General features: G+C 49.7%; 1 protein-coding gene across 4 annotated transcripts in view; it reads right to left on the bottom strand.

The window, feature by feature from the left end:
• The window catches only part of LOC144734579 (uncharacterized), a 64022-nt gene extending 40515 nt beyond the window's left edge, over window positions 1-23507 (bottom strand). For all 4 annotated transcript variants that reach the window (XM_078616827.1, XM_078616826.1, XM_078616825.1 and 1 more), the window contains exons 1-2: window positions 23182-23507; window positions 662-2335 (exon numbers count right to left, since the gene is read on the bottom strand). In XM_078616827.1, the coding sequence (XP_078472953.1) occupies window positions 662-2273 (1612 nt within the window). In that variant the 5' untranslated portion in view covers window positions 2274-2335; window positions 23182-23507. The remainder of the gene's footprint in view (window positions 1-661; window positions 2336-23181) is intronic.

The following is a 23507-nucleotide window of genomic DNA, read 5'->3' on the forward strand; positions in this document are numbered from 1 at the left end:
ACTCGTCTTAACAGTTTGACCGATTTCGATTTAAAGCTTTCTTGACTGCAGGGATTCATCTTCTTGGTTCTTTCGGTAAAGTCACGTAGAATGGAAAAAATAAAATAATAAAAATAAAACATAATAAAATAATTCTCACGACGTTTCAGCCACAACGCAAGCAGCCGTCCTCAGGTGAAGAACAGGTCTGTCGAGAAGACAGAGTCTGAATGACAAGCCCCAGGCTTGGAGCGTCTATTTAAACTGGGTTGGAGGGGGTGAGTCATTCAGACTCTGTCTTCTCGACAGACCTGTTCTTCACCTGAGGACGGCTGCTTGCGTTGTGGCCGAAACGTCGTGAGAATTATTTTATTATGTTTCATTTTTATTATTTTATTATTTCCATTCTATGTGACTTTACCGAAAGAACCAAGAATATAAAAATTTCGATTTAAAGCTTTCGTGACTGCAGGGATTCATCTTCTTGGTTATTTCGGTAAAGTCACGTAGAAGGGAAGTAATAAAATAAGAAAAATATATAATTATTTTATTATGTTTTATTTTATTTATTTTATTATTTCCATTCTACGTGACTTTACCCAAAGAACCAAGAAGTTTGACCGATGCCATCAACTCCCACGTTCACCCACCGCGCGAGCCTCACGCACGTGAAAGAACTCACCCACAACCCCATCGCTGCCGCCATCCTGCTTCCCCTTGCCCTTCCTCCTCCGCCTGCTCCTCTTGCCGAGCCCGGCATTGTCGCCCTGCAGGCCCGAGACCTCCTCCTCCTCATCTGCTGGCGCCACGGGCTCCTCCTCCTCCTCCTCCTGCAGTGGCGGTCGGGCCGCGCCCTTCCCCGCCACTCCGTCGGCCGGCGCTGCAGGCGGAGCAGCGGCAGCGGTCACGGCGGTGACGACCTCCCGCTGCGGAGAGTGAGACTTGGATGACGATTTGGACGATGGCACGGGGGACGACGAGGAAGAGGAGCTCGAGGGAAGCTGCTTCGACGAGGAGGACGATGACGACGACGACGACGAAGAGGTGGAGAACGTCGCCATCGCTTCCTGCGCCAGTTTAGGCGCGATTAATGCTTCCTGCAGCTGCTGCTGCTGCTGCTCCTGCTGCCGCTGCCGCTGCAGCTGCTTCCTGCCGCGCTTGTTAAGCGGCGAGCCACTCTGAGGCCCCACGGTGGCGTCGCCCGACTCTGCAGACGCTCGTCCCTCCCCGTTCGCCTTCTCCGCAGGAACCGGGACCGGGACCTTGGCAGCCGGCGCCGGGGCGGCGCTCACAGCCGGCGCTTTGGTGACATCGTAGGCGGCGGCCTTCGTGGTGGTGGCGGAGGTGGCGGTAATGGAGGAGGAAACATCTTTAGCAGCCGGACCCTTGGCTTTGGGAACGGCTTTCGCCATCTCGTGGTTCGCCGAAGCCTTGCCGGTTGCCGACGGCTTTGCCGCCGGCGCTTGAGCGACGGGAGTTGTTGCTCCATTGGTAGCCGTCACCCTGGCCGTGGTCGCAGCCTTCTTGGCCGAAGCGCCGGTGCCCACCGCTTCCTTTGCCGTCGCCGCCGCCGCCTTGGTGGAATCGGGGGACTTCCCAGCCTGCACCGAGGAACCGGCGCTGGCTCTGCCGGAATCTGGCAGCTCCGCGGCAAAACGGGTGTCGCCGCCGCCGCCGTCGCCGCCGCCAACCGCCGCCAGCGCAGGCAAATCAGGCGGCGCGTTGGAATCGCCGCGCTTGTTCTTCCCGCCGTGGTTCGGTTTCTTCTTCTTGCCCTGCGCGCCCGCTGGCGCCACCGCCGTGCCGTTGGCACTGCTGTTGGCGGCCCGCTGCCGTTTGGCCGCCGCGCGGCCGCCGGGCTGCGGCACGGCGACGGCGTTGATCGGCGCGGGGTTGATGACGGTGGCGGTGCGCGAGCCCAAGAAGGCGACCGCGTCCTCCAGGTCGCCGGCGAACGACGACGACGAAGACGACGGCGACGAGTCGGAGGCCTCGCTGGCCGTGGGGCTCCCGCTGCGGCGGCCCTCGCCAACCGGGCGGCCCCCGTTGCGCTTCTCGGCACGCTTGTTGCGCCGACGCTCCTTCCGTCGGCGCTGCTTGCCGCTGCCGCCGACGCCAACGCCGCCGCCGACGCCGGCCTTGAGCTCCGTCAGGGACGGGCTGTGCCGGCGAGCCAGGCCGACGTAGGGCTTCTGGCGCATGGAGAAGGCCGACACGAGCGAGATGGAGACGGCCGAGAAGACCATGAAGCTCAGGAAGTAGGCGAGCGCCATCGTCTGCGAGTCGGTGTCCATCGCGACGGCCCGGCCGGCGCTCGCGATCGGCAAACCCGACTACGGCGGGGAGGGTTACGCGTCTGTGAACACAGTGCACAATGAAATTCATGTTACGCGGGAAAATGTAATATTTCTCGTGCTCCATCCTATCTCGCCAATCAGTGCGTAGCGGCTTCAACAGACCAAAATCGACTCCGACTACGATCCGCGGCGACTTGCTGCTGTACCCCGCTGCGTGTAAACCTGTGTGTGTGTGTACAGGGGTGCGTGCAGTGTGTGTGTGTGTACAGGGGTTAGCGCAGTGTGTGTGTGTGTGTGTACAGGGGTGCGTGCAGTGTGTGTGTGTGTACAGGGGTTAGCGCAGTGTGTGTGTGTGTACAGGGGTGCGTGCAGTGTGTGTGTACAGGGGTTAGCGCAGTGTGTGTGTGTGTGTACAGGGGTGCGTGCAGTGTGTGTGTGTGTACAGGGGTTAGCGCAGTGTGTGTGTGTGTACAGGGGTGCGTGCAGTGTGTGTGTACAGGGGTTAGCGCAGTGTGTGTGTGTGTACAGGGGTTAGCGCAGTGTGTGTGTGTGTGTACAGGGGTGCGTGCAGTGTGTGTGTACAGGGGTTAGCGCAGTGTGTGTGTGTGTGTACAGGGGTGCGTGCAGTGTGTGTACAGGGGTTAGCGCAGTGTGTGTGTGTGTACAGGGGTGCGTGCAGTGTGTGTGTACAGGGGTTAGCGCAGTGTGTGTGTGTGTGTACAGGGGTGCGTGCAGTGTGTGTGTTTGTGTACGATACGGCCAGCGCAGTTTCGGGGTCTGCGGCTTAAAGACCTGGAATACGCGACCAAGCTCATGTTCGGGATCCTTCGCCGAGTCTGAGCCGGTTCCGCAACAGACTCAAAACGGTGTTGTTGTTTCAGAGAGCCTCCTTCAACGTGTGGTCAGTGCGCATTGGTGATGGGCTGGACTCAGGAGTGCGCAATATGAAATGTTCTTACTTACTGAAAAAAAGAATAGGACGTAAACGCCAAGAATAAAAAAACACAACATGACGGACAAAGCAAAGTGCCAAATAAACAACATTTGTTGGTTTCTTCTGATCAAAAAAAGGAGGGAGGGAATGGCGAGGCAGCTCAAGGTCAAGAACAAGACGCTCATTAAAAGAACAATAATTAAAAACCGATGTACAGCAAACAGTCGAGCGGCAGGTCACGTGTGGTGGGGTACGATGCATCCACTGCAGGATGAAAGCCTCTGTGACCCAGAAAAAATATTGACGAATTCATATCGGATTCGCGCGAGTACTGCCACCTCTTCCGCCAAGAGACAGGGCCAGCATGGAAGAGTAGGCCAAATACGCACTACAGGGGTCTCTCTAAAGCACCACCCAGTAGAGCCCCTTTGATTCATACCAAAAGTTAGAGATCCCCCCCGTATAGCCTTAACAGACTGTAGGGGCAAGTGCTGTTAGCGAGCACCTATAAAGGCCGGAACGATACACGAGGGGGTGGGTGGCCAGCACCACGCCCGACCGCCTTTGTCTCCCCAGTGGCGATGTTGACACACCGCACCAGGTACTCATTTGAGGCCGAGTCGACCTAGGGAAGGCCCAAGATCCGTTTAAATAATCGTCACTGGTGTTGGCCATAGCGCAGCGCGTTAACCACTACACCACCGCTCCCCACTGCTCACACCACACACGCACACACAGGGTCGCGCATCTGAAACCGATGATATTATCCACGACTTGTGCCTATTCGATACAAATTATATGTTACCGTACCTCGAGGCTCGTTGAACAAATAAGAGACAGATGATACGCGCGCACGGCAGGTGCCACAAATGAGACGGGGCAAACAATCGTGACGACCCAGTAAGTTACACTGGGCCTGCAAACAACTGAATACACAATAATCATCTCTGTTGCCAACCACTGCAATAAAATAAATAAGTGTTCTTTGAATGATAAACTACTGCACAGGAAAAAAAAGTGGGGCCCAAGTGCTTTATTATTATTTTTATTTCCTATCCAAATGAGCAGTAATGCAGCAAATACTATCTTTACAGCCCTGAGCTAAATGGTGTAAATTCCACATTAATTCTAGATTTGAAGCTTTCGTGACTGCAAGGATTCATATTCTTAGGTTTTGTCGGTAAAGCCACGTAGGTAAAACATTAAAATTAATAAAAGTAAAATAAAATAAAAATCACGACGTTTCGGAGGCAACACAAGCTTCCGTCTTCAAGTGGAACCGTCACAGCCACGACAGCTGTATCAAGTAAATGAGAGATTGCAGGAGCTACCACTCCGTTTAAATAATGGTTGGAGAGGGGGGAAGGGCCAAGTACAGCACACTTTTTATTCAACCATTATATAAACGGAGTGGTAGCTCCTGCAATCTCTCATTTACTTGATACAGCTGTCGTGGCTGTGACGGTTCCACCTGAAGACGGATGCTTGTGTTGCCTCCGAAACGTCGTGATTTTTATTTTATTTTACTTTTATTAATTTTAATGTTTTACCTACGTGACTTTACCGAAAAAACCTAAGAATATAAATTCCACATTTCTATGGCGGGGGGTGCATTCTCTCCATTGCACAGCCACCGTTGACTCCCACCCCACCACCCACGTAGCAATACGCATTTCATGTCAACCTCGGGAAAGTGATTATGAGATCGGTTAACCCCTGCGCCTAACCGGGATGTGACCTCACAACCTTGCAATATGCCAGGTCACCATCGTGCACAGGCAAACCTTACCCAACGTGGCTTTATCAACCGCGTGTTAAATTAAATCATTAGCAAGGTTGGCCACGTACGGCGCGAAATACGTTCAACGTAGAGACATACATAAACGTGCTTCCGCTCTGCACGGTGTATCGAATGAGGTCTCGGTTTTATGGAAACAGTTGCGTGTGAGTGCTGGAACGTGTGAATGAATCGACTGTGTGTGTGTTTTTTTTGTGTGGGGAGCAGTCGTGAAGCGGTTAGCGCTACGCTACGCTATAAACCTGGCGACCCGGGTTAGATTCCCGCTCACGGCTAACACCAGTAACTTTTATATGAACCAGTCCTGGGCCTCCCCTAGGTCGACTCAGCCTCAAATGAGTACCTGGTATGATGTGTAAAACATTTATACTATGGAGACAAAGGCGGCCGGGCATGGTGTTGGTCACCCACCCCCTCGTGTGCCGTGCCGGCCTTCATAGGTGCTCGCTAACAGCACTTGCCCCAACAGTCTGTTGCAGGCTATACGGGGGATCTTTGTATTTTTTTCAGTATGTTTTCATCCGTGATGTTACATTATAATGTTACATTATCACGGAAAAAAATGTAACACGCACAACGTAAATGTTCGCACAATATTGCCGCATGCATATAGCCGTCCAATCGTTGAGAACGTTAGTCACACGGAGGCCGAGATGGCGAGTCATCAACACTCAAGCAACATCTTCTTGGTTCTTTCGGTAAAGTCACGTAGAAGGGAAATAATAAAATGATAAAAATAAAACATAATAAAATACAATTCTGACGACGTTTCGGCCACAATGCAAGCAGCCATCCTCAGGTGAAGAACAGGTCTGTCTTTCCGTCTGTCTTTCCGACAGACCTGTTCTTCACCTGAGAACGGCTGCTTGCGTTGTGGCCGAAACGTCGTGAGAATTATTTTATTAAGTTTTATTTTTATTCTTTAATTATTTCCCTTCTACGTGATGACTTTACCGAAAGAACCAAGAAGATGAATCCCTGTAGTCACGAAAGCTTTAAATCGAAACTCAAGCGACAGTGTAGGGGGCAAGAGAGTGCCACGGGGGGGGGGGGGGGAGAGATTGGCGTTGGAGATGAAATAGAAAAATAAGGAATGTACACACACACAAGAAATTGAGAGCGACCCAGCATCCTTTAGTTACAATGACAAGGGTGAGAGATCGGGGTGTAGAATTAGTTGAACAAAGGAGGGAGGTGGCGGTGGTGATCGTTTCAGACCCAGGAACGCAAACCCTGTTGTTCCCATCATGAGGTCTCTACTGTTTGTCGACTGTAAGACTTTGCCCAACACGGAATATTCTGGGAACGCAACCCCCACGCGTTCGGCGAGGTCTGCCCGTACTTTAAACACTTTTACTCTTGCGATTAACATTGCTTCGAAGGAATAACTGGCCAGTTACCCGAAACAAATCCACGCGAGACATGAATAGCTCACGCTTGGATGGATCTTTTCGGACATTATTCAGACACTATTTTTGATGACCCAGGAATAGATTACTCGTGGATGGCCAAGCGACAGGCTCGCCAACGCGATCTTCCAGAAACCAGTACAGTGGAACCTCGGTATACGACCGCTTTGGAATACGTTGAATTTGGTATACGTCATGTTTTTTCGAGAGAAAAAAATGTCTTGGGATACGACGTCTTGCTTGGGATACGACGCGTTTGCTAGAACTTGAATGGGTCTTGATGAGTCACCGCGTACAGTACCCGCGTATGCCCCGTTCACGACTGAAACAAAGCGAGAGGGGCGGGGGGCGTGGGGGGGGCTGCCCCCATGGAGGGTGGAGCCCCGGGTCGAGGCACGCCACGTGACCAGCGCAGCTGGTAGCAGCGCTGGTCACGTGGCATCTGTATGCATTTTAGTAATTAGTGTCTAAATTATTTTATACAACCCCGTTAATGTATAATATGGCATATAAAATATATATTTTTTCCTCTGGAACGGATTATTTTCTTTCCCTTTATTTCTTATGGGAAAAATTCGTTTGGTGTCTACGTCATTTTCGGTACAAGTCCTCCCACCTTCTGGAACAAATTAACGACGTATACCGAGGTCCCACCGTATTGAGGAAATCCGAAAGGCACGGGGGGAAGCGGATCCGACCCGCTTCTCGTGTCACCCTCCGATCTCCGCGTCGCCGCCAAGTTAACTTGCACGTGAACAAAATATCGCTTTAAAATGTCAACGGCGCCATTCGTCAACGACTCCGTTGTTGCCGGAAAAAAACCGGCCGCAACCTTTCGAATCACAGCCGCCGGTTCATGCGACGAACTGTACAACAACGCGCTCGCACGATTCCAAGAGGCGGCAGATGGGTAGCAGTGACGCAGCGGATATCTCAATGAGCTGCGAGACCAGCGGCCAGTGGACGGTTCTTGGGGAGCGATCATCTGAATCCGTCCTGACCAACGTCAAGTATGGTCAGACAATGCAGGAGTCCTTCATCCAGCAGTTGATTGACAAAGTTGTGCACCGATGCCGACTTTATTGAGAGCGATATTGGGACGTAAGAGAAAGATTGATTGAAAGACGCCTTTCATTACAATATTCAAAAGGCAGTTTTCATACAATCTACACTTCCATATCATTAATTGGAGTATCGACTGCATGAAACCAACCACTGGTTCACAGGTCACACAGTGTCCCAGAAGTGAGTTAATGTTCAAATGGGTTCGTTATTGATTGTAAAATCCCATATTCCCTGGATTATAAGATGCACTTTCTTAACTTGTATTTGAAAACAAAAGTTGGTTCTTATAATTCGGTAAGCGAATGTGCGCGTCACGAGGTGTGCCCAAATTCCTTGATACCGGGCACAAGTTTTAGGTGGGTCTTGTTTTCCAGAGCATTAGAATCCAGATAATACGGCAATTGTAAGAGCTGCTATCTCATTGAGGCGTGAGAGTTACTGTGATAAGATCAACCGGCTCACGAATGGGCTGGTCAAAGTTCGAATCCTAGACCGAGGGCGCCATTCGACTTGGCCCATTACCCCAGAGAAAATAGAAAAACCACTCCTTTCAACAACATTGAAAGTCTTCTTGGTTCTTTCGGTAAAGTCACGTAGAAGGGAAATAATAAAATAATAAAAATAAAACGTTTGTACTTTATTATGTTTTATTTTTATTATTTTATTATTTCCCTTCTACACGACTTTACCGAAAGAACCAAGAAGATGAATCCCTGCAGTCACGAAAGCTTTAAATCGAAACATTGAAACTGCTGGCGTCCAAATGAGAGACTCGAATCCCTGCCATGGGAACGTGGAATGTTGACAACTGGCTCAAGAACTTCCTACAGCGATGAAAGACGAGTGCCCACCCATTGCATCGTTTGAGTCGGGGGGGGGGGGGACAGATGCCGACACTCTAAACTTGGCACGTCTATTTGTGGATGATTCTGACGCGGTTATTTCCCTCACCGCCTTCCCCCCCCTCTTGTAGAAACCCCGTCGCAGACTTCTTGGCCGAACTGATGCAACGTCGGGAAACACACGGCGCGCCACTCCGGCCCCGGTAATACCGCATTGTTTCTAGATTTGAAGCTTTCGTAACTGCAAGGATTCATATTCTTAGGTTTTTTTCGGTAAAGTCACGTAGGTAAAAAATTTAAATTAATGAAAGTAAAATTAAAATAAAATAAAAATCACGACGTTTCGGAGGCAACACAAGCAACACAAGCTTCTGTCTTCAGGTGGAACAGTCACAGCACGATTGCTGTTTCAAGTAACAGCAAACGATTGCTGTTTCAAGTAACAGCAAACGTTTCAAGTAACAGCAAACGATTGCTGTTTCAAGTAACAGCAATCGTGCTGTGACGGTTCCACCTGAAGACGGAAGCTTGTGTTGCCTCCGAAACGTCGTGATTTTTATTTTATTTTTATTTTACTTTTATTAATTAGAATTTTTTACCTACGTGACTTTACCGAAAAAAACCTAAGAATATACCGCATTGTTGTTATCTCTCCTGCCGAGAATTACCACCCACGTCAACCAAGGTGCGTGCCAACGATCAAGGTGGAGCCCTGCAATTTGCCTATTCATTGCCCACCCGCTGTGTTTTTTATTTTACTAGGTAAGACCCACTGAGCTACATGGATCTTTTTCAGAAACGGCCTGGCCACAAATGCTGGCCCAATAAAGTGGCTCATCGTGTAGAAATGTAATGCAGCCGAATATTCTGAACACACGTTGATTTTAAACGTGGAGGGGAAAAAAACAGAAGAAAAATCCACACGAGTACAGGGAAAAACATGCAAACTCCAAATATACAGGTGTCGGGGTCGGGATCAAACCCACTGGCTCCTGTATACCAGGCGAGGTAGTTAACATCTCCTAGCCACCGTGGCACCCCACTAAAGGGAGTCAACATTGGGGGGGACCAAATATTCCAGAGGGTCTGGGGGTCCTGCCATTTCATGCCTAAAATATAAAAAATACACTAACACATAGGATGGACTTTTTTTTTACAATCATGTCTAATAGTGTATTGTATTACATTGCTTTTTTTTACCTCTTCTTGTTTCATTGTATGTAATGGCAGAGATTAGGGATTCATAAAGTACAACCATAACCACAATCATATAAACAGAAATCTATTTTATAGCAATATATTGGGGTGGATGTGTCCACCCGAATATATATTATAATTACGGCCTTGACACACACTTTACCCCACCAAACACAACCTGCAGATAGACTAACTGCAGTGTAACCCATTTATACTGCCGGAAGGAACACACAGGGGGATTGAATAAACTTTTAACTGCCGTGCCGGGAGATTGAACCGACGACCTCTGGATTACAAGTCCAGTGTGCTGACCACCACACCACTGCGGCATCATCTTGTCAAAATGCTCAAGTGTGTCAACATCACCTACATTAAAAAGGCCAAAAATCGTATGAAAACTTCCAGGTGTGTGTGTTTTTTATCTGCCGTGGAAATAATTTTAAAAAATGAACCCGTAAAAACAAAGTTTTTCACTATAAATCCTTTATATGCGTGGCGGCTAGAGTCCTCTCGTCCTCTGGCTTGAGATGGCTGCCACCTATGGGTCAGATGAATGGCTGCCACCATTAAGCAATTGGTAATTAAATATAATTAATTTTTTCCTAAAAAGTGTAAAATTTTGGAATTTTTTTTCATGAAAATACATTGTCACGCACAACGAGTCTGTATGCAAAATGTCAGCTCGATTGGATCACGGGAAGTGGGTTAAAAAACGACAGAAAGATTTGCACGGTCGTAAGCAAGCAAGCAAGTGAACTTAATATAAAAAATTTTAAAACTGGGTTTCTCTACATCAAGCCGAAGCAAGCTCAACTCACTCCGGGCCAATTTTTTTTAATTATTCGTTCGTGTCCCGTGTGACATGTGTACACCTACACGACTTTTTGTCAACACACTGCTGGATAGATAAGGGCTTCCCGAAACCATCGAGTCAAACGTGGTCACAATTGGACCACACCTCACTGGTACTGTGCACCCACCCCCACCACCCCCCTTCGCAAATCATCCTGCACGGACCAACATGCTAAAGTACGGTCAAACAACCCACATGCGACTGACATGGCATGGGAAAGACTTCGTCGTCATTATAATGTATCATTACACATTAAAGATTCAGGCGACGACAATGGCACACTGTTTCATACCGCCGCAGAAAAACCACGTGAGATATTTAAAGCCCACTTCACCTTCGACGGGGAAGGTGATAGGATGGCAAAGGTGCAGCCCTGCAATTTCCTGCTCATGCCGTTGCTGGCGCGAGGGCCTTCACTGGCTCCGGAGAGGCCCTCTCCAGGGCAAATCTATGCGACCACGGGGGAGAACATTTAAACTCCAAATATACAGGTGTCAGGATCGAACCCACAGCCTCCTGTACACCAGGCGAGGTAGTTAACATCTCGCCACCATGCAAACTAGAAATATACAGCAGGTGTCAGGGTCAGGATTGAACCCACGACCCCCTGTACACCAGGCGAGGTAGTTAACATCTCGCCACCATGCAAACTAGAAATATACAGCAGGTGTCAGGGTCAGGATTGAACCCACAGCCTCCTGTACACCAGGCGAGGTAGTTAACATCTCTCCACCATGCAAACTCCAAATATACAGCAGGTGTCAGGGTCAGGATTGAACCCACGACCTCCTGTACACCAGGCGAGGTAGTTAACATCTCGTCACCATGCAAACTCCAAATATACAGCAGGTGTCAGGGTCGGGATCGAACCCACGACCTCCTGTACACCAGGTGAGGTAGTTAACATCTCTACACCATGCAAACTCCAAATATACAGCAGGTGTCAGGGTCGGGATCGAACCCACGACCTCCTGTACACCAGGCGAGGTAGTTAACATCTCTACACCATGCAAACTCCAAATATACAGCAGGTGTCAGGGTCGGGATCGAACCCACGACCTCCTGTACACCTGGCGAAGTAGTTAACATCTCTCCACCATGCAAACTCCAAATATACAGCAGGCGTCAGGGTCAGGATTGAACCCACGACCTCCTGTACACCAGGCGAGGTAGTTAACATCTCTCCACCATGCAAACTCCAAATATACAGCAGGTGTCAGGGTCAGGATCGAACCCACGACCTCCTGTACACCAGGCGAGGTAGTTAACATCTCGTCACCATGCAAACTCCAAATATACAGCAGGTGTCAGGATCGGGATCGAACCCACGACCTCCTGTACACCAGGCGAGGTAGTTAACATCTCTCCACCATGCAAACTCCAAATATACAGCAGGTGTCTGGGTCAGGATCGAACCCACGGCCTCCTGTACATCAGGCGAGATCGTTAACATCTCCTAGCCACCGTGTGCAACCCACTCGAGGGAGCTCTACAGAGCCCCATCTTGGGGGTATTTTTGTTTATCAACTCTTCCACGCCGACCAGATATCTTGGTGTAATGCGAGAGTACACCCACTCTCTACCCCACCACACACGACCTGCACATCGGCTAGCTGCAGCGTAACCCGTGTGTAGTGGGTTCAATTGAGGCGCGCACTCAACTCGGAGGCAACACTATTTATTAACGCACAACAACCAACGTGAACACTATACACAAGGCGGTGACCAGCGTCCCGAACCTCCCTAACACTCGGGGAATACTGCACAGCGTGACCAAGGCAGGTGACGGGCTGCCTGGTCACCAACAACGATCGGAGACTCGAGGAACGCCGATGGCGTCTTCATCCCAGGGTTGAACAGCCCAGCTCCCTGTTCACACCCCGCTCATCACTCCCGTGGCGTGGCCGGCTCCGCCCCAGGCCACGCCTCCCTTCTCGATCCTTCAGGAAGGTCCGGGCCCCCGACCACGTGACCCCCCAAGCAGAGGTCGCAACCGGGTACCCGATACCCGTACCCTACCCGATACCCGGCTACCCGTACCCGGCCGGTACTGGTAGCCGTTTGCGACCCTGGTGCGGCCGGGTACGGGTACGGGTAAGGAATCAAAACCCGTTTGCGACCTCTGCCCCCAAGCTCCCCCCTGGAGCCCCTAGCCCCCCTTTCTCCGGTCACGCGTCCTGTTGGGTTCACGCAGAGTGTCACGGCCTGACACGACCTCCGTGACACCCGCCTACAGCCCCCATACAGAGCCTACACAGTAGTGACGTCATGTCCCTACGCAGTAGTGACGTCGTATGTCACTCCACGTGTACTGCTGGGTGGACACACCAGGGGCATTGAAGAAACGTTGAGGAGAACCTTTCAACTACCACGCTGCTGGTGGTAGCTGGGCATGTCTTCGAAGAGAGGCTGGAGTGACCAGACTTCACCCCAGCGCGCACGTGACTGCACGAACTGCGGTGGCACAAATTTATCCCGCGGGGGAGGGGGGTGGTGGGAACATCGGACAAAGTGATCATTGTTTTAAACTGCCGGCCCAAGATCGGACCAGCGACCTCTGGAATGCGAGTCAACTGTGCGACTGGCACCAACACCGCACATTAGGCCGCGGTGTAACTTTGGTACACCTCCACGGCCCGGACCAGGTGCTAGCGGGAGTGTAAATACCGCCCCCACCACCCCCCGCCACCTCGCAGAGAGGCTCAGCGGTGAGTGTGATAATCGCTAGGTGACCCGTACACGCAAAGCTCCTTAAAGCGGTCAACGACCTGTGCGATGAAACATGGAACGTGTAAACAAACTCGGCTCAGCGTCAGAACACTCGGCCGGCATCCGTGAGCTCCTGGGATAAAATTCTGGTCAGCCGCACGCGATTAAAGCAGGTCCTAGCGGCGTGGCTGAATAGTTGAGGGGGTGATGACCAGGAATCCAACCAAACCTGCTGCAGACTTCAGAATTGGGCCTGCCAGTCTATAGGTGCGATTTAAACAGGACTATTACTTCACGGATAAGAAAACACTGCTTGATGTTTTAGCTGATTAATTGGAAAATGCTGTTGCAGGAATTATTGTGTTACGTCACGTCCATATCACCTGATTTTGTCCACACTGAACCTTATATTCCGATAAACCTGTTGATAAGATTACATAAATATAAGGAATGGCAGTAACGTCCCCTGTAGTGACAACACCTTGCGCTGGAAATCCATACTCCAAGCCAGCTTAGCAGCCCTTGGGAAAGTCGAGCGATAAATTCAGCTATTTGCAACTTACAGTCCTGTCCATCCACTGCCGGATGAAGGCCTTTCTGCCCAATGTCAATTATGGGGGGGTTAACGTCTGACCATAGCTCACCACGCTGGTCAGTTAACTGCTTGCGGCCAGAAGCGGATTATTACTTGCACGTACGACCCTCTTGTACATCCACTGTTGGATGAGGGCCTCCCTACGCCGAGCGTGCCATGAGTCATGTTATTTAACCACGTGGAGAACGGTGGTGTAGCGGCTAGCGCGCTGCGCTACGAACCCGGCGACCCGGGTTCGACTCCGGCTCAAGGCTTACACCGGTGACGAATATCTGAACTGGTTCTGGTCCGCCCCTAGGTCGACTTGGCCTCAAATTAATACCTGGTGCAGTGTATAAACATGTCAACACACTGCTGGATAGGTAAGGGCTTCCCGAAACCATTTTGAGTCAAACGCGGTCACAATTGGACCACACCTCACTGGTACTGTGTACCCTCCCCACCACCCCCCTTCGTAAATCATCCTGTACGGACCAGCATGCTAAAGTACGGTCAAACAACCACGTCGACTCCGGCTCAAGGCTAACACCGGTGACGAATATCTGAACTTGTTCTGGTCCGCCCCTAGGTCGACTTGGCCTCAAATGAATACCTGGTGCGGTGTATAAACATCGCCACTGGGGAGACAAATGTGGTCGGGCGTGGTGCTGGCCACCCACCCCCTTGTGCACCGTTCCGGACTTCATAGGTGCTCGCTAACAGCACTTGCCCCAACAGTCTGCTGAGGCTATCCGGGGGATCTTTGTCTTATTTAACCACGCATCACCATGCTGGTCAGTGCGGGTTGGTGAAGACAGGGAAGCATAGACGCCGGGGCATGAGAAGCGTAGTCCAACGATAGATTTTTTTTTTGTTGCTGCACTTTCCCTTCTGCAGCCTACCGCATAGGCCATGGCCAGTTCCGATAAACATCGGGGTGGGACTGACTTACCAGATTTGAAGCTTTCGTGACTGCAAGGATTCATACTCTTAGGTTTTTTCGGTAAAGTCACGTAGGTAAAAAATTAAAAGTTAATAAAAGTAATAATGGAAATAAAATAAAATAATAAATCACGACGTTTCGGAGGCAACACAAGTCTCCGTCATCAGGTGGGACCGTCACAGCTTGATGCAGTAATTTTAGCTGTGACGGTCCCACATGATGACGGAGACTTGTGTTGCCTCCGAAGCGTGCCATTCAGACTCTGTCTACTTGACAGACCTGTTCTTCACCTGAAGACGGCTGCTTGCGTTGTGGCCGAAACGTCGTGAGAATTATTTTATTATGTTTAATTTTTATTATTTTATTACTTCCCTTCTACGTGACTTTACCGAAAGAACCAAGAAGATGAATCCCTGCAGTCACGAAAGCTTTAAATCGAAATTTATTTTATTTCCATTATTATTTTTATTATCTTTTAATTTTATTTTTTACCTACGTGACTTTACCGAAAAAAACTAAGAGTACTGACTTCGCAACCACCAGCATAAGGCCCGGGTGGGGATTTAAGGGTATTTAAAATAGCCTCCCCCGTGAGCCGGTTGCTATGACGTGCATCTACCGAATTAGCTTGGCAGGGAATAACGCAAAGCACGGTGGAGGGTGGGGGGGGCAACGTCTTTCACAAATGTGCGCTACGACACCCCACACCCCGTTAGCACGTCCGTTTAAAATCCGCGAAGAGGTTCCCCGTTCGGCCACACCGCCCCGAACGAGAAGTGACGCGGTGAGCGAGCGCCAATTTTAACAGCCCAGTCACAATTGCCACAGCGACGCCTCGCGCGTCACCATCGACGTTTATTTGGGAGCATGGCAGAGGTCGCAACCGGGTACCCGATACCCGTACCCTACCCGATACCCAGCTACCCGTACCCGGCCGGGTACGGGTAGCCGTTTGCGACCCTGGTGCGGCTGGGTACGGGTACGGGTTGGCCGTGAGTCACTGGTGAGTAACCGTTTGTCACTCATTTCCCAACATCTTGTCTCTTCTCACAATTCAAGTTCCTAGAATCAACCCACCCGCGCCTGCAACATGGCTTCATCCCAGAGGTCACAATCAGGTACCCGATACCCGATTGCGACCGGCCGGGTACGGGTAGGGTACGGGTACGGCCGGGTACGGGTACCCGTTTGCGACACTGGTGCGGCCGGGTATGGGTAAGGAATCAAAACCCGTTTGCGACCTCTGGAGCATGGACATCGAGAGTGACGTCCAAGGTGGAGACGCGCAAGGCCGCCAGGGGAATTGTTTCACGGCGGAACGAAGAAAGAGACGGCTCAGCAGTGCCCTCTGTCCAACAGCGGATTGATCATAGCTGACGATGATGATAAGTGATTACACTGGTCAACATACTTTTTTTCCTCATGTATTTCGAAGTAAAAACTGGGGGTGCGTATTAAATAAGGACAGTTCCGACGGATAACACCGGTCACACTTTTTCTGGCATAACGTATTCCAACGGTTTTAAGGTGATTTTGGGGTGCTGATTCCAAATCTGGCATCAGTTTTTGTCTATCAGGTTTTTGAGATATCAAATATTGAATTTTCAATAAAAACTGCAAAAGAAAAATATTAAATAAATGTGGATATCTACATAAAATGATATTATAAACACACTATCCTAAAAATACAGCACCATATTTTAACACTAAAGCAGTCACTGACTCGCAACAACTTGCAATCATAAGTGACAGAGTTAATTTCGGGTAAAAATCAATGAAAATGGGGTATGCGATATCATAAAATGAGATGTGATAGACAAAATCTGAGATCAGATTTGAGATCAGATGTGGAATCAGCACCCTGAAATGAGTCTAAAACAGCTGCAAAAGTCCAGGCCAGAAAAATGTTTTTTGTTGACCAGTGTTATGTTTACACAAGTAAAAACACATGAAACCATAACGCCATTCCAAAATATAGCCGTGTGTAAACAGGTCCCCATTAAGTATTGCATTTGATTACCGGAACAAGCTGCAAACCCCAAGTTGTTTGGCGATGCCGCTTTGTTAATCAGATTATCTAATCATCGTAACTAACGTGCTAATTCCATGGGAATGTGGAATTTCCATCACTGGGTCGAGGAGGCCAAACCCTATTATTATAAACCCTATTATTATATTTTGGTACTGGCAAAGGAGGTCTAATGATGTAGATGCTCACCCCGAGCCCTCATTACTTTGATAGTGGCATTGTTTTTGAGCTGTACGCCTTTTGGCGTCCTCTGATCTAGCACCAATTGGGTCGGGGCTCAAAAGAAAGCCGTCCCTTGTGTGGACCAATCAGTTTCAAGGACAATGCATCATATTATCAGTGTTTTTTTGCATTTTGACCACAAGTATTGTGGTTAATGCAGACATGAATCCTTGTAAAAAGGTTTCAGTTTTGTTGCCAGAAAAAAGGGGAAAAAACTCTGTTATTACGACTAATGCTCCAATTTGCTAATCTGCATACACCTACCGCCCTTTGCCAATCCACTACTGGATGCAGGTTACGAGGGTGGATTTACTGGTAGGAACCTGCTGGTTACACCAGCCCACAGGGGATTATTGTGTCCGTCCGTCGTGCATCCAAAAATGGGAGGGGCTGGGTGGGGAGGGGCTGGGTGGAGAGGGTGGGGCTGGGTGGGGGGTGGGAGGGGTGGGGCTGGGTGGGGAGGGGAGGGGCTAGTCACCCCGTGGTGCCCTTATAAAACTCACCGTTTAACCTACTCACGCCAGACTTGTGCCCGCCCTCACAGTCGGGCATATTTTCGGAATACACCACGCCGCCGTTGACCCTGGCCATTGACCGAGCAACCCAACGTTCCTACCAGCTCCCTCCGCAGGACAATGTGTTCTCCGCACAGCCCTCTGCTGCCAAACAAAATAGCCTCTGCAAGTCGTCTCGCTGGCTGTTTGTTTGTGGCCGGTGGTCGCCCCGTCCGAATCACATTCAGGAGCGCAACCCTGCTTAGCTTCCAAGATCTCATGAGACTGGGTGCATTTCCGGGTGCACTGACGGAACACAACACATTACACGCGCACACACACACACACACGAGTGCTTGCCACAAATTAACCACGATCACCTTGCTTATCTCGTCAAGGAGCATAAACCATCGGGCGAACGAACTTCGGTCATCTTCGCAGCAGCGACCTTTGGCTGCTGCCGTCGAACAAAGACGGTCACCGCCACATCGCGCGGCGCTTTCAGATGCGCTTCTGCGGCCGTCCGGAACGCTCTTCCTTCCGATATTAGGAAGCCACTGAAGCTTTGCACTTTTACATCTAGATTGAAAACTAATTTTTTTATTCATAATATAGGTTTTTGGGTCAGATCGCGTTATTTATAAATGTGTCGTAACCCTCCACCACCCGACACGGCCAAACAGTAAAAAATGTGTCACGTTTTCAAAGGACAAATTAATTCACTTCTTTAGCCCACCGGTGTGCTGAAGAGAGAATCAACAGCATTTTAAAATTTGAGTAGCACGACGTTTCGCTGGTAATTACAATCAGCTTCATCGGGCAAGAATGGTGAAGCTCTCCTGTTGCTTCCGGTCTTAAATAGAGCAGCATCTTTAGAACTGCTTTGTGTTTTTAGTTTGTTGTCCTTCCCCCGCAACTCCAATTAGCACGGTTGGCCACGTTCAATTAAATACAATTTCTCGAAATTTTCAATTAGTGCTATTAATGCAATTATTTCACCATAATATTCTGTAAATCTTAGAGAATATATCAAAAGACCTCACATAAAATATTATCTTGGCATTTCATTACGTAAAAAAAACCATATTACTCTAAGTGCTCCGAGTAATGTAAACTATTATTATGATAGGATTGTAAAAAGAGTATGAAAACCGCAGCAAGTCTCTTCAGAATCAGAATATTTATCCTGGAGAAATCCGATGAGCTATGAAGTTCCAGAAATGGGTCGGTCAGAAAGTTGCAACAACAAACAATACAAACAAAACGGATAGGAGTGCAAAGTACAGGAAAGGCAGCTTCTCCACGAGTAATAAACATCACCTTCAAAGTGACAAGTCGTGCAGTGTTCGAAACATTCTGAAAGAGTCGAGTTTGCCTAATGAGCGAGTGGCACCGTCTAAACACAGACCCGCAGCACAAGGCAGATTCATACGTGATTATACTGGTAGGAAGCACCTGGTTCCACCAGCCCACAGGAGATGATTGTGTCAGTCCGTCGTGCATCCAAAAATGGGAGGGGTGGTGCTGGGTGGGGAGGGGAGTACCCTACCCAATACCCGGCTACCCGTACCCGGCCGAGTACCCGGCCGGGTACGGGTATTGGGTACCCGATTGCGACCTCTGGGATGAAGCCATGTTGCAGGCGCGGGTGGGTTGATTCTAGGAACTTGAATTGTGAGAAGAGACAAGACATTGGGAAATGAGTGACAAACGGTTACTCACCAGTGACTCACGGTCTACCCGTACCCGTACCCGGCCGCACCAGGGTCGCAAACGGGTACCCGTACCCGGCCGGGTACGGGTAGCCGGGTATCGGGTAGGGTACGGGTATCGGGTGCCCGGTTGCGACCTCTGGAGCAGGCATCAGTGCCGGTCTAAGCTAGTGCGGCGGCCTGTAGGATATGTTATAAAGGAGCCCTAAATAAAAAAAATAAAAATATTAAAACACATAAAATTGTAACTTGCACAGTAAAGTAATTGTATTTTTTCATTCGCTATATGGCCAGATAATACGACAAATCGCTAACCTTAAACGCACAGTCGTTCGTAAAAGTTCAAGGCGTTATAGTACTATAGTAATAGAGCAAGTGCAGAATCAGTTTAACACGTAGGCTTTCGCGACCAATATCATCCATAATAGAGGTTGTTTTTGGGGGTTAGATCGCGTAAATATAGAAACGTGTCGTTAAAACCCGCCACCACCCGATTTGTAGCGGTCCACAAATCTGGCTGTCGCCTGATGAAGCTGGTTGTAATTACTGGCGAAACGTCGTGCTCAGTTCGTAAATGTTGTGGCTTAGTTCTCCAATACACCGGTGTGCTGTACTAGTATACTACACTATACACTACAATACACTACACTATACACTAAACTATACACTCCACTACTCACTACACTATATACTACACTACTATACACTACTATACACTACACTATACACTCCAATACACTACACTATACACTACACTACTATACACTACACTACTATACACTGCACTACTATACACTACACTATAATAGACTGCACTACTATACACTACACTATACACTACTATACACTACACTATACACTACACTACTATGCACTGCACTACTATACACTACACTATACACTACTATACACTACACTATACACTACACTACACACTAGTGCTGTACTAGTGACGAATTGGCCACGTTCTGTTTACGTGACAGCCCTGCCTAGTTGGCGGTGTCGGGTGGTGGCGGGTTTATACATTTACGCGATATAACCCCCAAAAAACAACCTCTATTATGGAAGTTCAGAATCACTGAACCGAAATTGATAGCTTGAAAGCATTTAGCGCAGGGCCCTTTAAAGTGCGGGGCCCGTAGATACATGTGCAGTAGTAGCTACCACTACACATGCAGCTACTACCACACATGCAGCTACTAAACACATGCAGCTACTACCACACATGCAGCTACTACCACACATGCAGCTACTACCACACATGCAGCTACTACAACACGTATGCAGCTACTACAACACGTATGCAGCTACTACAACACGTGCAGCTACTACAACACGTGCAGCTACTACAACACGTGCAGCTACTACAACACGTGCAGCTACTACAACACGTGCAGCTACTACAACACGTGCAGCTACTACAACACGTGTAGCTACTACAACACGTGCAGCTACTACAACACGTGCAGCTACTACAACACGTGCAGCTACTACAACACGTGCAGCTACTACAACACGTGCAGCTACTACAACACGTGTAGCTACTACAACACGTGCAGCTACTACAACACGTGCAGCTACTACAACACGTGCAGCTACTACAACACGTGCAGCTACTACAACACGTGCAGCTACTACCACACGTGTAGCTACTACAACACGTGTAGCTACTACAACACGTGCAGCTACTACAACACGTGCAGCTACTACAACACGTGTAGCTACTACAACACGTGCAGCTACTACAACACGTGCAGCTACTACAACACGTGCAGCTACTACAACACGTGTAGCTACTACAACACGTGCAGCTACTACAACACGTGCAGCTACTACAACACGTGCAGCTACTACAACACGTGCAGCTACTACAACACGTGCAGCTACTACAACACGTGCAGCTACTACAACACGTGCAGCTACTACAACACGTGCAGCTACTACAACACGTGTAGCTACTACAACACGTGTAGCTACTACAACACGTGCAGCTACTACAACACGTGCAGCTACTACAACACGTGCAGCTACTACAACACGTGTAGCTACTACAACACATGCAGCTACTACACCACGTGTAGCTACTACAACACGTGTAGCTACTACAACACGTGTAGCTACTACAACACGTGTAGCTACTACAACACATGCAGCTACTACAACACGTGCAGCTACTACAACACGTGTAGCTACTACAACACGTGCAGCTACTACAACACGTGTAGCTACTACAACACGTGCAGCTACTATCACACGTGTAGCTACTAAACACATGCAGCTACCACACGTGCAGCTGCTACACATGTACCTACTACACATGCAGCTACTTGTGCAACGAGGATAATCCGGCACTGGGTTGCGTGATTTGACCACACATCGCCAATACGTCGGAGCATTGAGAGTGCAGTACAACTCTAGGGGTTGTTGTTGCTGCTGCCCGTAACGTTGCCTCGAACAACCGAGGGACCACCCAGGGGGAGAGACGGAGCGATTGGAATCAGCTCGCGTGCGTACAGGGCGTGGGGGTGGAGGGGGTGACGTGAAGATCACAGGATCGTGAGAGATTACGACGTCTTTGTTGTTGTTGGGGTTGTTGGGGGGGGGGTGCCTTCATCTAGCAGTGGATCAATAATGGGCCACGACTACGATCGTGATTCAGCACGAGACATTTTTTGATCAAAATCACAGCCACCACAAACCATCAGCGCCATCACCGATCAATAATCATCATCAGCAGCATCATCAGCATCAGCAGCATCATCAGCATCAGCAGCAGCATCATCATCAGCATCATCAGCATCATCATCATCAGCAGGAGCAGCAGCATCATCATCAGCATCATCATCAGCAGCAGCATCATTAGCATCATCATCAGCAGCAGCAGCATCATCATCATCAGCAGCAGCAGGTGCAGCAGCATCATCATCAGCAGCAGCATCATTAGCATCATCATCAGCATCATCATCAGCAGCATCATCATCAGCAGCATCATCAGCAGCATCATCATCAGCAGCATCATCATCAGCATCATCATCAGCATCATCATCATCGGCAGAGATTAGGGATTAATAAAGTACAACCATAACCACAATCACAGAAACAGAAATCCATGCATTGATTTATATGAAGACAAGTCCAGATATTGTGGCCAAGGTTTAGCAAATTGTTTTTATTTACACAGCATCGCAATTATTTTTTTATAGCTAAATATTGGGGGGGGGACATTTTGAGCATATTTGAATATTGGGGGGGGAGGGGATGTGCCCCCCCCAATATAAATTATAATTACTACAGCCTTGCACCACGGTGGCAAATGTCCTCCTCCTTGTGAGGCCTTCACAGACTGTTGGGGGGGGCACACGTGCTGTTAGCGAGCAGCAACTATGTGGGTGGGTGGCCACCACGCCCGACCGCCTTTGTCTCCCCAATGGCGACGTTTCCTCCACACCGCACCAAGAAGACTAATTTCGAGGCCCGAGTTGACCTTAGGGGGAGAATGCCCAGGGCCGTAATCGGCGGTAGCGGTGACACTGACACACGTGGTAACAAAATAAAACACCACCACAACCACCCACACCACCATCCACACCACCACCACCACCACCCACCTAGACCACCCACACCACCACCCACACCACCCGCACCACCCGCACCACCACCACCACCCGCACCACCACCACCACCCGCACCACCACCACCACCCGCACCACCACCACCACCCGCACCACCACCACCACCCGCACCACCACCACCACCACCCGCACCACCACCACCACCCGCACCACCACCACCACCCGCACCACCAACCACTACAACCACCCACCACCTACTACCACCACCACCCACCCCACCACCACCCAAACCACCACCCACACCAGCACCCACACCACCACCCACACCAGCACCCACACCACCACCCACACCAGCACCCACACCACCACTACCACCACCACCCACACCACCACCACCACCCACACCACCACCACAACCACCACCACAACAACCACCCACACCACCACCACTACCACGACCACCTACCACCACTCACACCACCACAACCACCCACCCCACCACCACCTACCACCCCCACCAACGCACGCAGCCCAGGGCATTTAAAAACTCACCGGGTGCAGGAGACGGTCGACGGGGCGGTGACTTGCAACGGGCCCGACTTGTGAGACACGACCACCCACCCAACCCCTACCTACCCACTAAATAATAAACCAAACAAGCAAAACGCCCGGCTTGGCTAAAATTCTATTTGATTTCGAGACGTGTGGAGCGAAGCGTGGGGTGGGTGGGTGGGGTGTGTGTGTGGGTTTGAGAAGAGAGAGAAGGCAGGAGGAGAAGGAGGGAGAGGAGAGGATGATGATGATGAGAGAGAGAAACGCCGTGCAGCAGTGGATAGACTGATGGAGGTTTTGGCGGAGATGAGAGATGAGAGGGGGGG

The sequence above is a fragment of the Lampetra planeri genome, chromosome 52 (genome assembly GCF_965212315.1).
Source record: "Lampetra planeri chromosome 52, kcLamPlan1.2.h2, whole genome shotgun sequence".
Classification (NCBI taxonomy): Eukaryota; Metazoa; Chordata; class Hyperoartia; order Petromyzontiformes; family Petromyzontidae; genus Lampetra; species Lampetra planeri.